This window comes from Rhinopithecus roxellana, chromosome 3 (assembly GCF_007565055.1).
Source record: "Rhinopithecus roxellana isolate Shanxi Qingling chromosome 3, ASM756505v1, whole genome shotgun sequence".
Lineage (NCBI taxonomy): Eukaryota > Metazoa > Chordata > Mammalia > Primates > Cercopithecidae > Rhinopithecus > Rhinopithecus roxellana.
This window is the reverse complement of record NC_044551.1, coordinates 145,667,680-145,683,768: the sequence shown is the minus strand read 5'-3', so window position 1 is coordinate 145,683,768 and position 16,089 is coordinate 145,667,680. Positions and strand designations below refer to the sequence as shown.

General features: G+C 35.9%; 1 protein-coding gene across 4 annotated transcripts in view; it reads left to right on the top strand.

Moving 5' to 3' along the window:
* The window catches only part of ZFYVE16 (zinc finger FYVE-type containing 16), a 59,742-nt gene extending 44,496 nt beyond the window's left edge, over positions 1-15,246 (top strand). Inside the window, exons 15-19 of one of the 4 annotated variants that reach the window (XR_004056348.1) lie at positions 8,582-8,744; positions 9,578-9,683; positions 10,502-10,669; positions 11,956-12,131; positions 13,117-13,253. Coding sequence is in view for 2 of the 4 variants with exons in the window: in XM_010386013.2 (XP_010384315.2) it covers positions 8,582-8,744; positions 9,578-9,683; positions 10,502-10,669; positions 13,117-13,275 (596 nt within the window). In the remaining 2 variants the exon portion in view is untranslated. Of the gene's footprint in view, positions 1-8,581; positions 8,745-9,577; positions 9,684-10,501; positions 10,670-11,952; positions 12,132-13,116 lie in introns of all 4 variants that reach the window. The other 3 variants (XR_004056347.1, XM_010386013.2, XM_030927291.1) reach the window with 3 other exon arrangements.
* The last annotated feature ends 843 nt before the right edge of the window (positions 15,247-16,089 follow it).

The window sequence follows — 16,089 nt, the reverse complement described above, 5'->3', positions numbered from 1 at the left end:
TTCCATGCATCCTCTGAAATCTAGGTGGAGGTTCCCAAACCTCAGTTCTTGACTTCTGTGCACCTACAGGCCCAACACCACCTGTAAGCCACCAAAGCTTGGGGCGTGCACCCTTTGAAGCAATGGCCTGAGCTGTATGTTGGCCCCTTTAGCCATGACTGAGACACTGGGCACCAAGTCCTGAGACTACACAAAGCAGTAAGGCCCTGTACCTGGCCCACAAAACCATTTTTCCCTCTTAGACCTCCAGGCCTGTAATGGGAGGGGCTGTTGTGAAGGTCTCTGAGATGCCCTAGAGACATTTTCCCCATTGTCTTGGGGATTAATGTTTGGCTCCTCATTACTTATGCAAGTTTCTGCAGCCAACTTGAATTTCTTCTCAGAAAATGGGTTTTTCTTTATAGCATTATCAGACTGCAAATTTTCCAAACTTTTATGCTCTGCTTCCCGTTTAAATATAAGTTTCAGTTCCAAAGTATCTCTTTGTGAATGCATAAAACTTAATGCTTTTTAGAGCCCCTAAATCACCTCTTGAATGCTTTGCTGCTTAGAAATTTCTTCCGCCAGATACCCTAAATTATCTCTCTCAAGTTTGAAGTTCCACAGATCTCTAGGGCAGGGGCAAAATGCTGCCAGTTTCTTTGCCAAAGCATAGCAACAGTCACCTTTATTCTCATTCCCAACAAGTTCCTTCTCTCTATCTGAGATCACCTCAGCCTGGACTTCATTGTCCATATCATTATCAGCATTTTGGTCAAAGCCATTCAACAAGTCGCTTGGAAATTTCAAACTTTCCCACATCTTCCTCTCTTCTTCTGAGCCCTCCAAACTGTTCTAACCTCTGCCTGATACGCAGTTCCAAAGTCACTTCCACATTTTCAAGTATCTTTATAGCAACACCCCACTCTGTGTGGTATCAATTTACTGTATTAGTCTGTTCTCATGCTGCTATAAGGACATACCCGAGACTGGGTAATTTATAAAGGAAAGAGGTTTAATTGACTCACAGTTCAGCACAGCCTCAGGAAACTTATGATCATGGCAGAAGGTGAAGGGGAAGCAAAGCACCTTCTTCACAAGGCGGCAGGTAGAAGTGCTGAGCTAAGGGGAAGAGCCCTTTATAAAACCATCAGATCTTTCTAGAACAGTCTCATTATCACAGCAACAGCATGGGGGAAACTGCCCCTATGATTCAATTACTTCCACCTGTTCTCTCCCTTGACGTGAGGATTATGGGGATTAGAATTCAAAATGAGATTTGGGTGGGAACACAAAGCCTAACCATATCACTAAGAATTTATCCATTTCATTTATGTTATCTAATTTGTTGGCATAGCATTCTTTGTAGTACTCCCTTATAATCCTTTATTTCTGTGACATTGGTAGTAATGTCCCCTTATTAATTGCTGATTTTAGTAATTTGAATCTTCTTTTTTTATTGGTTATTCTAGTAAAGGTTTGTCAATTATATTTTGTTTCTCTGTTCCTTCCCTACTGTTGTTTTTTGTGTTAGTTTTTTTGTGTTAGATATTTTCTAGTGTGCCATTTTAATTCACTTGTCACTTCTTTTAATATTTTTTTTAGTTATTTAATAGGCATTACAGTTAATACCTAAATGTTTAACAATATAATTCAGATAAATACCAATCTAATTTCCATAGTGTATAAAAAGTTTACTCCTGTTTATCATTTCCTCTCTCCTCCTTTGTGTTGTTATTGCCATACAAATTACATGTGTATACGTTATGTGCCCTTCAACACTGATTTATAATTATTGATTTATGCAGATGTTTTTTAAATGAGAAGAGGAAAGAGTTACAACCCAAAATACATTTATGTTCTTATATATTAACCTATGTAGTTACCTTACCTATTCTTTTATTCATGTGCATTCAAGTTACTGTCTAGCATCCTTTTATTTAAGTGTGAGGGACTCACTTTAGTATTTCTTGTACTTGAGATGCGCCAGCAACACGTTTTCTCTGTTTTTGTTTATATGGGAATGTGCTAATTTCTCCTTCATTTTTGAAGGAGAGTTTTGCTGGATGTAGACTTTCTGGTTAATAATATTTTTCATTTAGCACTTTGAATATGTCTTTCCACTGTCTTCTGGCCTCTGTGGTTTCTTTTTTTTTTCCTTTTCTTTCTTTCTTTCTTTTTTTCTTTTTTTCTTTTTTTTTTTTTTGAGACACGATTTAGCTTTGTCACCCTGGCTGGAGTGCAGTGGCATAATCACAGCTCACTACAGCCTTGATTCTTGGGCTCAAACGACCCTCCCATCTCAGCCTCCTGAGTAGCTGGAACTACAGACATGTACCACCATGTCTAGCTAATTTTTTTCTATTTTTTGTAGAGACAGGGTCTCACCTGTGTTGCCCAGGCTGGTCTCAAACTCCTAGGCTCAAGCATTCCTCCTGCCTCACCCTCCCAAAGCATTGGAATTATAGGCATGAGCCACTGTGCCTGGCCTCTACGTAGTTTCTGATTAGGAAATCAGCAGTTAATTTTATTTGAAATCCTTTGTATGTCATGATTTGCTTTGTTGCTGCTTTCATGTCACTCTTTGTCGTTCACAATTTGACTATGATGTGTTTAGGGCTGGATCTCTTTGCGTTTATAGTGTACTTGGAATTCTCCGTGATTCTTAGATGTTCAGATTAGTGTTTTTCATTATGCATATATTGGTATTCTTTTTTTTTTTTTTGAGATGGAGTTTCCCAGTTGTTGCCCAAGCTTGAGTACAATGGCACGATCTTGACTCACTGCAACCTCCGCCTCCTGGGTTCAAGCATTTCTCCTGCCTCAGCTTCCCGTTAGCTGGGATTACAGGCGCCCACCACCACGCCCAGCTAATTTTTTGTACTTTTAGTAGAGACAGGGTTTCACCATGTTGGCCAGGCTGGTCTTGAACTCCTGACCTCAGGTGATCCTCCTGCCTCAACCTCCCAAAGTGCTGGGATTACAGGCATGAGCCACTCTGCCCAGCCGCATATGTTGGTATTCTTGATGATATACCCACAACGTCTCTGAGGGTCTGTTCATTTTTCTTCTTTTTTCTTCCTGTTCATCAGACCAGGTAGTCTTAGTTGGTCTCTTTTCATATTCACAAATTCTTCTGCCTAGTCAAATCTGTTGTTGAACTCCACTAGTGAAGTTTTCATTTTAATAGTAATTTTGAACTCTAGAATTTGTATTTTTTCTTACAATTTTATAATTTATATCATTTCATTGATATTCTGTTTGGTTAGACATCATTCTCATACTTTCTTTGATTCTTTAGACATAGTTTCCTTTAGTTGTCTGAACATATTTACAATAATTGATTTATACCCTTTGTCTAGTACGTGTAATATCTTTGTTTCCTTACAGACGGTCCCTGTTACTTGCTTTTCCCTTCGTATATAGGCCATATTTTCCTATTTCTTTGGATAAAAGGTTTCCTATAAAGCTCTGTAACTGAGATACTGTGGAGGATGACATTAGTGAAAGTTGTCACACTGAAAACCTCAAAAAATACTCTGCCCCATAAAAGGAATGAGGAAACTGGCAAAGAATCAGAAGCAACTCTTTCAGAACTCTGGAAATTAACCAAAAGTTTATAGCAATTGGGGATGGTTTATTAAAGAAAAAATGACAGAATCTTGGTAAGAATAGCAAGCTTTCTGTTATTTTAACTTGTCCTATACCTATCCTCTCATCTGCAGCACAGCAGAATCCTTGGAAAACCAACAGGCTTATAGCCAAATGGTGGGGGCAGTAAGGGGTTGGAGCTCCTTCAAAAACTTACTGTCAGACAGTTGTCATTATTTGACTTCTCAGGTGGTTTCCTGGAAGACCCTACTTACAAGGCTGTTTTACTTGTCCTGACTCTAAGCTTACCCAGTGGGAAAAATCTTTTCTCAGGGAGCATTTGTCAAAATGGAATGATTATGCATACAGCAAGTATTTAACCAGCCTCTAGCTGTGAATAACAATTGAGGCAAACAACAGGCAAATCTAAAGGTTAGAAGTAAAAGCTGGAGAATGCTATGTTGGTAAGGAGTCACATGCAAGTTGCAAGTACAAGGCTGTGCACATGCCCAGGAAAGACCTGGGAAGGTCCTATGTGTCCACCTCAGATGGACCTTGAGCCTCTGCACAAGCAGGAAGTGATAGCCAAGGTGGAGTTGTCCACTGCCTGACTTGAATGTTGAAGGCATGCCCTAACAAGCACATAGACCTTCCAGCAAAGACTAGGATAGTTACTGGTTTCAGGCATTTAAGGATATCTCAGTTCTATAATTAGACAACTAATAAGCTAACTCAGCAGAGACTTTAGTGACATATGTATGACAAAGATTTTACAGAATTAGTTCAAAAAAGCCATATAACAACAAACAGCAACAAAAACAAACTCTGTGGAGAAGACAAAATCTGATTTCCAGGGTTGCCTTATTAATTACTTAAAATGTCTCATTTTCAACACAAAATTGCCAGATATGCAAAGAAACAGGAAAATATGGTCTATACGTGAAGGGAAAAGCAAGTAACAGGAACTGTCCCTAAGGAAACAAAGACATTACACTTACAAGACAAAGAGTATAAATCAATTATTTAAAATATGTTCAGAGAACTAAAGGAAACTTTGTCTAAACAACCAAAGGAAAGCATGAGAATGATGTGTAACCAAACAGAATATCAATGAAGTAATAGAAATGATAAAATTATAAGAAAAATATATAAATTCTGGAGTTCAAAATTACAATAATTAAAATGAAAACTTCATGGTGGCATGCACCTGTACCCCAAGCTACTCAGGAGGTTGATGGCACCCATATGCTTTATTCTTCTTTTCAGTAGTGTCCTGGCCAGTGTAAGTCCTTCGATTTTTCATATTAATTTTAGGATCAACTTGTCAGGTTTACAAAAGGTCCATGGGAATTTTTATTTGGGGTTGCATTAAATCATTAGCTTAATTTTGAGAAAATTGGCACATTTTCCATTTTCAGTGTTCCTATCCATATAGTAGACTCTCACCTTATTTCAAATCTACAGTTATATGTTGCTTAGTGATGGGGATACATTCTGAGAAATGTTTCATTAGGCAATCTTGTCATTGTGCAAACTTCACAGAGTGCACTTACACAAACCTAGATGGTATAGTCTAGTGCATACCTAGGCTATATGGTATAGCCAATTGCTCCTAGTTTGTAAACCTATATGGCATGTTACTGTTCTGAATATGGTAGACAATTATAATATGATGGCATTTGTGTATATCTAAACATATCTAAACACAGAAAAGGCACAGTAAAAAATACTGTATTATAATCTCATGGGATTACTGTTGTATATGTGATCCCTCATTGACTGAAATGTTGTTTTGTGGTATGTGACTTTATGATTTTTGGTTTAGGCCTTGTATATATTTTCTTGATTTATTCCTTTACCTTATAGATTTTATTGCCGATGTAAATAGTATCTTATTAAATTAAAATTGTAATCTGTTTCTGGTATGTAGAAATAAATTTATCTCTGCATTTTTAAACATATTCAGCTACATTATATACTCTTATTTATAATAATTTATCTGTAGATTCTTTTAGACTTTTCTGTGTAGCTAAAATTATATAATCAAATTGTGTAATTTTGCTTTTTTCTTTGCAATTCTTATGCTCTTTATTTATTTATTTTGGTTACTGACTGGGACTCTTAATATAATAGAAGCAATAATCGTAAGCACACCTGTCTGGATCCATGTTTATCAATTAATACCTTTTAAGAAGTGAACTTTTATGATTCATTTTTATGTGCCATATCTGTCACTCTGATAATGGAATTTGAGATATCCAAATATTTTTCCTCTTATTTCTTTTCTTTCTCTTCCTTTCTTTTTTTTTTTTTGAGACTCATTCTCACCCGGGATCTCATTCTTACCCAGGTGGGAGTGCAGTGGCATGATCATGGCTCACTGCAGCCTCAACCTCCCAGGCTCAGGCAGTCCTCCCACCTCAGCCTCCCGAGTAGCTAGGACTACAGGCACACACCACCACACCTGGCTATTTTTTTTGTTTTGTTTTTTTGTAGAGACAAGGTCTCACTATGTCGTGCAGGCTGGGGCTTGAACTCCTGAGCTCAAGCGATCCTCCCATCTCAGCCTCTTGAGTAGTTGGGACTACAAGCACATGCCACAATGCGTGGCTAATTAAAAAAAAAAAAAGATTGTAAAGATGAGGTCTTCCTATGTTGTCCAGGCTGGTCTAAATCTCCTGGACTCAAGTGATGCTCCCACCTTAGCCTCCCCAAAATACTGGGATTACAGGTATGAGCCACTGGCATCAGTCTGTTTTTGAGATACCATCTTTATATTTGTTTTTTATCAGCTTAACTATGTGTGCCTAGATCCCAGTCTCTCCTCTTCTAGGACTCTGTCACTGTGTGTGTGTGGTGTGTGTGTGTGTCTGTGTGTGCAAATATATGTACGTGTGTGTTAGATTGTTTTGTGTCATCCCATAGATTCTGGATGCTCTGCTCATTTTTTCTTCAATGTTTTTTCTTTGTGTTCTTCAGATTGGATACTTTTCTTTATTTATTCTGATTTTTCTTTATTTTCTCCAGTTCTTTTTTTGTCTTCTTTAGTCTACTGTTAAGTCTCTCCTTTGAGGTTTCAGTTTTAGTTAGATTGTACTCTCCTGTTCCAGAATTTCTTTTTGTTTCTTTTTCCAGTTGGTATTTCTCTCAAGATTTATTATACCTTTATTTAGCCTATATTTGCTTTTTATTCTTTGAATGTGTTTCCTGTAGGTCTTTGAATATACATACGTATATATACATATATATGTGTGTGTGTGTGTGTGTGTGTGTGTATATATTTTTTGAAACGGAGTCTCACTCTCTTGCCCAGACTGGAGTGCAGTGGCGCGATCTTGGCTCACTGGAAGCTCTACCTCCTAGGTTCACGCCATTCTTCTGCCTCAGCCTCCTGAGTAGCTGGGACTACAGGCGCCCGCCACCTCGCCTGGCTAATTTTTTGTATTTTTAGTAGAGACAGGGTTTCACCGTGTTAGCCAGGATGATCTCGATCTCCTGACCTCATGATCCGCCCGCCTCGGCCTCCCAAAGTGCTGGGATTACAGGCATGAGCCACTGCTCCTAGCCTGTCTTTGAATATATTTATTATAGCTCTTTTAAAATTTTTATATGCTTAATTGGCCATCTTGAAGTTGGCTTCAGTTGCCGAAGGGGTCACATTTTCTCATTTCTGTCTAGTAATTTTTTTTTTTTTTTTTTAGACAGGCTCTCACTCTGTTGCCCAGGCTGGAGTACAGTGGTACAGTCATAGCTCACTGCAGCCTTGAACTCCTGGGCTAAGTGATCCTCCTGCATCAGCCTCCTGAGTAGGTGGAACTGCAGGTGTACACCACCACACCTGGCTAATTTTTGAACGTTTTGTAGAGATGGGGTTTCACTGTGTTGTCCAGGCTGGTCTTGAACTCCTGGCCTTAAGAGATACTCCCTCCTTGGCTTCCCTAAGCACTGGGATTACAGTTGTGAGCCACCACACCTGGCCTGTCTAGTAATTTTTGATTGTGTATTTGTCATTGTTACATGCTTTAGAAACTAGATTCTAATTACATTTTGCTGAAGAAGGTTTATGTTTTAGTAGGCACTTTCATGGTTGATAACCTTGACATTGCATAAACTTGATTTTTCACTTTATTAAGATGGATTTGTAGAAATCCTAAGGTGTTTCCCAGTCCCCACTAATTTGACAGTACTCAGTCTTCAAATCTATTTTGCCTGTAGATTTTGTAAGGGCTTCATTTTGGCTTGTCTACAATGCTTGTTAATGAGGTGTTAATAAAGTCTATTCACTTTGGTTGGTCCACATGACCAAATTCCCCCAACATTATTTAACTTCTATTATCTCCATTCTGTTCCCCATGCTATAACACTATGCTATGTTTAAGCCTCATCTAGTCTCTGTTATTGTGTCCCCAGTTCTAGTCCAAAGACTTCAAAGTCTTCCATGCAGTTTTCTAGTGTCCCACTCTTAAGTGTCCTGACTGCAGATTCTAGGCTTCACCAAACTCTTTATCTCTGAGTTCTCAGCCAATAGGGCCATTGTAGACTTAGTGGGTCACCTTAAAGAAATTATCCCCACGCAGAGAGCCCAGGACAGAGAGTAAGGGCTCTCTGTCTGGGAATAATTTCCTCTCTGTACCTGGAGATAACTGTGGGCTTAACCTCTTCAGATTCCCTCTAGGGATCTCAGTATTGCACTGCCTATTGTCCAGAACCTAAAAACAGTTATCTCATATATTTTGTCTAGTCTTAGGGTTGGTTGTCATGAAAGGGCTATCTGGTATGAGTTATTTCATCATAGCCAGAAGCAAAAATTCTCATCTTTGTTTCAACCTTAAAAAAAAATTCTTAACTTTGCAAAATACTTATTTCCTAGTGGAAAACAACCATTAAGATGATTAGCAAATGATTTAAAACTTGAATCTTACACACAACATATTTTGGTAGCAAATTTTATGGCTTAGATATACACATTGGTATTTGGCAAAAGAAATGTAAAACTTACTCTCATTTCTAGATGGCTTAATGGTACAAATAACTCCAGAGACCATGAATGGCTTGCGGCTAGCTTTACGAGAGCAGAAGGACTTTAAAATTACATGTGGGAAAATTGATGCAGTAGACCTGAGAGAATATGTGGATATCTGCTGGGTAGATGCTGAAGAAAAAGGAAACAAAGGGTAGGAATTTTTAAATTCTAAAATATAATTGATTTGAAGGGAAGTGCAGGATTAAAACATCCTATTAATAAAATTAAATATTTTATGAACGAATCAATTTTTATACCATCAATTTAAATGCCTTTACTCAAATTAATGAATGCAATCTGTTTATCAAATATGTACCTAACTAACTTCATAAATGGTGGTGTGGTTTTTGGGCCAGGATGGTCTATTTGGGAGGGGCTTGATGATGAAACATCCATTGTGTAGCAGTGTGGGCTTGATGCCACAGCTGAGAAAGGCAAGACACTTTTTCTTTCAGATGGTACCTATTTTTGTCACATAAGTAAAAGATTCCCTTTGGAAGATATATACTGTATTATTTTGATTTACTATAAATACAAACAACTGAATTTAATAATATTTACATTAGAGGCCTTACAGATTATTACTGCCACTCCTTCCTCTCTTCAGTTACCCATTTTCTTTCTTTTTTTGAGATTGGCTAAGGGGTCTGGAGCAAAGAAGGAAGAAGAGGGCTGAAGGATTCCAAAATAGTTTTTGAATTCATGAGGCAGCTTTTTTATTAGACTATCTAAGGTATTTTAAACTTCAGGTCTGAATTGGGCATATGAAAAAGGGGATATAATTTATTGATGAACGAAAAAAGATTACTACGCAATCAAGAAATCTTGGTAAATGAATGTGAACTACAGATTTAATTATTTTGTATATAATGGAGATATCTTCTTTTATATTTTTTCCCTCATTCCGTCTGTTCAAATCTAATAATTCATTTCAAAAAACACATTGGTGCCAATAATTCTATTGTATTATGTTTTATTTCATAGCGTTACCAGTTCAGTGGATGGAATATCATTACAAGGATTTCCAAGTGAAAAAATAAAACTGGAAGCAGATTTTGAAACTGATGAGAAGATTGTAAAGTGTACCGAGGTAGCTAAGAAAGAAGGTCCCTTTACATGCTGTGTTTCAGTATGATTTTTGTTCTTTGGAGATTGTGCATACTCAACCTCTAAATATTTATGCGTAGCTTATTATACTTTTTATGTTACACTTTGAGACATACACATTTCCACCCCAGACTTTTATACACCAGAATTGGATTTCCATAGGGTTAGTTCAGGCTATCAAATGGTGGTACTGCCTACCATCTGTGTTGGCAGCATTGCCATCTTAGTACTGTAATATGTTACTTGACCATATTTTCATTTTCCTCAGATATTATGAAAAATAAGATATTGTCATTTATTTATAATCAGCATTCACATATGAAAGTTATTTTTTCATGCTTTCGTATTTTCTTTAAATTAGAGGATATGAAACTATAGACCCCCAACTCCTTAGTCTACCTCCTTATTCCCCCTCATATTTATTTCTTATGCATTCTTTGTGATTTTATTACATGTGCAAAATAGAACCTATGGAGAATATAGGCACAATGGAACATGATTTGTTTTATCTTAACTTCATATAGGTGTTCTTTACAGGATAGACTCATACTGATTTAACAAGGCTTTCCTTGCTACAATTAACTTCAGGCAAAAATTGCTGAGACGTTTCCATATTTACCATAACTTTTGGTTTTATGTTTTTACTTATAGTACAGATCAAGCTATTGATATTGAATTCTCACAACTAATGATTTTCATGGTATTTTACATTGGAATTTAAACTTGAAAGCAGCAATTGTTGCATTTTAAAGTTACTTTTAATTTTAATCATGACTTGTTGCCTAATTAAATACATTTCAGGTGTTCTACTTTCTAAAGGACCAGGATTTATCTATTTTATCAACTTGTTACCAGTTTGCAAAAGAAATAGCCATGGCTTGTAGTGCTGCCCTGTGCCCTCACCTGAAAACTCTAAAGAGTAATGGGATGAATAAAATTGGACTCAGAGTTTCCACTGACACTGATATGGTGAGGCCTGTTTTTGTGATGTATTTTTGAAATGAATGTATTGCATATTAAAATAGTCAAGTTTTTCTTCACCTTTTGAGATGAAAGAGAATGAAAATTTGTTGAGCATCAAATGTGTGCTACACACTTCACATATATTATCTGTATTAATCTCCACAACAGGGGTCAGCAAACTTTTTTCGTAAAAGGACAGACAGTAACTATTTTGGACATTGTAGGCAGTATGGTTTCTTTCACAACTGCTCAACACTACCGTTATATTGAGAAAGCAGCCATTCACAGTATGTAAACAAATAAGTGTGGCTATGTTCCAGTGAAATTTTGTTTACCCAGTGGGGCCAAGTTTGGCCTGTAGGCCATAGTTTACTGAACCCTTCTCCATGACTACTCTGCCTTTTATAGGTAGGTTTTAAAATTTACTTATTCTGACTAGATTCTATATGTACATGATTTAAATCTTAAAAGTCTAAAAGTGTATATATAACAGGACCACCTCACCGAATATTTGCAGACAGCAGCATTCACACTGTATTCTGTGTAACTGGTGGACTCGAGATAATAACTCCAAACTACAATGTAAATGGTTCCCAGTAGAGTTGTATAAGGCAACCGCCTTGGAAATATCTTTCCTACTGTTGACATCCAGCCCATCAGTTTACCTCCATACTTTTCTTTATCCTCCCTCTCCAGCCAAGCAATCAGTGTTACTCATTTCTTACGTATTCTTTGTGATTTTACGCATGTACAAGCAAATAAGTGTGTGTCCTCCTTTTTCATCTCCCCCTTTTACAGATTTTTTACCTTCTTTAATATATCTTAAAGATATTAATACTAGTGTACATTCTTTTTAACAGTGGCATAGTAGTTGATTATGTAAATGTACCATAATTTATCTAACTCGTTGTTTGTGCATATTTGATATATGTTGATAGACATTCAGGTTGTCCACAATATTTTGCTTTTACATAGTATATCTATAAGAAAAATTCTGAGTAGAATTTCCAGGCCTGAGTATATATTCAATAGATGTTACCATATTATCCCATATAGAAGTTATGTCAATTTATATTTATTTCCTCCAGCAATTTGTGAGAGCTCTTTCCCCTACATCCTTTTTTTGAGACAGAGTCTCATTCTGCCACCCAGGCTAGAGTGCAGTGGCATGATTTTGGCTCACTGCAGCCTCTACCCCCTGGGATCCAGCAGTTCTCCTGCCTCAGCCTTCCAAGTAGCTGGGACTACAGGCATGTGCCACCACACCTTGCTAATATTTGTATTTTTAGCAGACATGGGGTTTCACCATGTTGGCTGGACCAGTCTTGAACTCTTGACCTCACGTGATCCACCCACCTTGGCCTCCCAAAGTGCTGGGATTATAGATGTGAGCCACTGCACCTGGCCTCCCCCACATCCTTATCAAAGAAGTATATAATCAAACTTTTGAACTTGGACAATTTGATAGGTAAAAAATAATACTGCATTATTATTAATATTATTACTTTTTAAAGAGATGGGGTCTCACTGTGTTTCCCAGGCTGGTCTTGAACTCCTGGGCTCAAGCAATTCTCCTGCCTCGGCCTCCCAAAGTGTTGGGATTATAGGTGTGAGCCACCACGCCTGGCCCCCAGTGTTATTTTAATGCATATTTCTCTTAACAAGGAGTGATGATCATCTTGCATGTAAAAACAATTGGTTTTTCTTTCAACTTTCAGTTCAAATCTGTTAGGAAAATATTTCTAATTTTTTAGGAATAGGAATATTTATTTTCCTAACAGATTTGAACTGAAAGTTGTCTTTCTGACATCCAAGTAACTCTTTCCAACATCCAATATAGATTTTCAAATCAGAGACTTCATTAGAATAGTTAATCTAAACATGGGTGAGTTCATATGCTGAAGGTTTGCTTTTCTTCAGCCAGGATATGTTTTACTCATAGTTCTCACTGGAAAAGGGGTCTTGTTTTTATCTCACTATTAAAAGCCCTCTTTTCAAGGAAGCACCCACTATATTTCAGTAAGCACTGTAAATTTTTTTTTAGCCAAATGTATTAAAATGTAATTTGCACCAACATTAGAGTCTAATATTAAATATTATTGCAATAACAAATTTGAAATTTAAGTATTTTTAATACCATGGGGTTTTTAATTTAAGTAGTGTCGGCAGTTATTCAAAGCTTAATCCCTCTAATTTGTTTATGTGTTCATTTAGAGGAAACAAAGTATGACATAGTGGAATTTTATCTTTGTGATATATGGGGAGGGACAATTATAATTTATGTAGTAGACAGATAAAAGATACAGGAGAATGTAGAATTTTTAAAATAAATATATCAATATTTTATTTAACATGCTTGAACTGATATTTTAAAATATTTCACTTATTTTATATTCACATTCTGAGCTAGACAAGATTGCTCATTTTCTTATCAAGATGTTTTTTTTTTCCAGGTTGAATTTCAGGCAGGATCTGAAGGCCAACTTCTGCCTCAGCATTATCTAAATGATCTTGATAGTGCTCTGATACCTGTGATCCATGGTGGGACCTCCAACTCTAGTTTACCATTAGAAATAGAATTAGTGTTTTTCATTATAGAACATCTTTTTTAGTGAAAGAATGTGCCGTATTACATATTGCAACCTGATTTGTTAAAACTAACTCCAGCACTAAAGCTGAAATGCCACAAACACTAAAAGTATAAATATGTCTGATTTTTGAAACACATAAGCTTTGCTCTTTAGGCAGGAATGATCTTTTCAGATCATTAGCACAATATTTAAATATCTAAAAATTTAAGAGATCCATACTTTTTGAAGCTTTACAATTAATTTAAGTACTAAAAAGACAAAGATTTCTTCTAAGAAATTTGTAGCATTTACTGTGTTATTTAAATGCTAAGCCAAAGTATCTGCACTTAGGTATACCTCTTTATGCCAATAATGATTTTAATGAGGCTCTTTTCAGATGTAACCTTATGAAGGAAATATCTGTTTTGTGTATATGCCAGTTAGAATACTGGTTTCTAAAGTCTGTCAAAATTGTATTTCAGTGGCACAAAAACCAGTTTCGAGATCTTAGACTTATAATTCTTTGAATAAAGCTGATAACTTATTTGTATAATTGGAGTGGAGACCTACCTCCATAATTAGATAAACTCTTTTTTGGATTAAAATCAGAATTTTGCCTTTTTTCTTCTCAAATTATTATATATGTATGTATTATATATCCATATATATAGTTTTTCCTGATTAAATGGATATTAAAATAATTGTGGGTGCTTCAGGACTTTTTGCTTCTATATTTAAGTATATTGTTTTTATAGCAAGAACATATTCTGAATGTGTTTTATAAATCTTTAATAATTTATATATAGGTAATATTTTTGTATCACAGTGCATTATTTTTTTCCTCCTTTCCTTCCAAAGTATACCACTGTATTTACCACTTCTAAGAGTGACTGACGACAGGCCAGATGACCCTTGAAGTAGTCATTATGTAGCAATAAATGAACCCTGAAACAGGTTTTTTTACTTCCACTTTAATCCTTAGAAATTTCTTGGCAACTCAGCATATTTTCACTGACACCAATGTATAAGTATAAATTTAAATAAACTAATTACTTTTGCATATTTTAAATTCTTTATATGGTAGTTATTTTTTATAACAGGATATTAACATAAGTTAAATCCTATGTATTTGAAATTGTTACAGAGCTTTCCTCTTCAAACATCAAAAAAGTGGGGGGCATACTGTAGTCCTGTCATTTGTGTAAAAAATTTAATCATTATTTTGATACTTTAAACATTCTTATGTGTAATATGTTTTTGTATCAAAAACACTCATATATTTCAAGAAAAATAAATTATGTTAAATAGCCCTGTTTTAAGAAAAATATTTATGAAGCATCTCAACTTGAAGATCAAGTCAAAGTTATAACTCAGGATCTGAGGTCTCAAGCTAGGAGAGACTGAGAATTTTAATCAGTTTGGGCATATAGCTTGGACTGAATCACATCTGTAGTACTAGCCAAAGACAATTTGGAGGAGAATATCAGCCTTCTGGAAGTAGCTACTTCATGAACAATGTAAAGTGTTGCAGATATTCACTAAAATGGCAACCTGTTATAATTTGTGAAATGTATTGAAATGGTGTAAGATGAAAACAATTGCATATCAAACCCAATTTATGTTTTCTTAATATAGTGTGTGTATTCTGCCATGTAAGTAACTGCACAGTCTTAAAATAACCAAATGGTAGAGGGCTGTTCCATGATGGAATAGCTTTGGATTTGTTTTCTTAAAATCTCTACATTCAATAAAAATTGGAATTATGTGCCTGAATTTGGAGGCACATTTTGAAGTATTCTTTGTAGATATATAGTATGTTTCTGAATGTTACTTATTTGGTCATTGGTACGTAATTTGAAATTTTAATTTTTTAAGAGTGAAGAAATAGAATAGTTCTTTGTACTCAGTCTGCAATGATCTATTTTTGGCTTATGTCTTTTAATACTACTCTCTTTCTCTGAATTTTGAAATATGAAGTAAAATCTAGCCCATCTGTTTTATGCAGCTGTTCAACAAACTTTGTGTGTTTTTATACTTGCTACATGCAGAGCACTTTACCAGGTTTCTAAGCAAAAATTTCTAAAAATGATTAATTGTTCTGACAGAATTAGACATAGTTCTTTATCAACATTTATGGATTCCATGCCACAAGTAGTATGCGCTTAAGTGCAGAGTATGACAACAGAAGGAGTAGGATTTGGCCATGTAGGAACAAAGATTCAATTGTGGGAAACTTCCTGTTTCTGAAAATTGCATGCTTGGATATTTACATCATGTTCCTGTTGAAAACAATTCCTAATTAAAATACAAGAATAATCTTAAAACATCAAAGAGATTTTCCAGACAATAAGGAATGACTAGTCCAAAAGTAAAGAGAATAAGAGAAGTGAGCATGGACCCTTACTCTGACAACCTTATGAGTGAGGGGGACAGAAATTAAAGTTCAGGGCCCATATAAGGTGATGCACCTAACGGGAGACCCTCCACACAGTAGGCTGAGATCCCCAAATAGTTTCACCTTTAGGATGATAATGAATCAGAGGTGGAAGAATCAATGTAAAAGAACAGGCAAGTTTAGAATTGCCCCAGTGATCTAAAGAATCTTAAGCACTGAACTTCCTTTAAGTGTTCCCACACTAGTAATGCCTCCAGGTGACAGAGAAAGTAAAATGTAAATACTTTCCATGGAAAAGTAATTTCACTGTAGTCCTCAAATTACTTTTCAAATATGTCTAGTAACACATAGTAAAAAAATAAGTAATCATATAAGGAAACTAGATTCCAGAGGCAAGAATTACTTGAAGCAATGAAAACAAACTCACAGATGTAGGTATTAGATTTGTTTTCTTTGCTTAA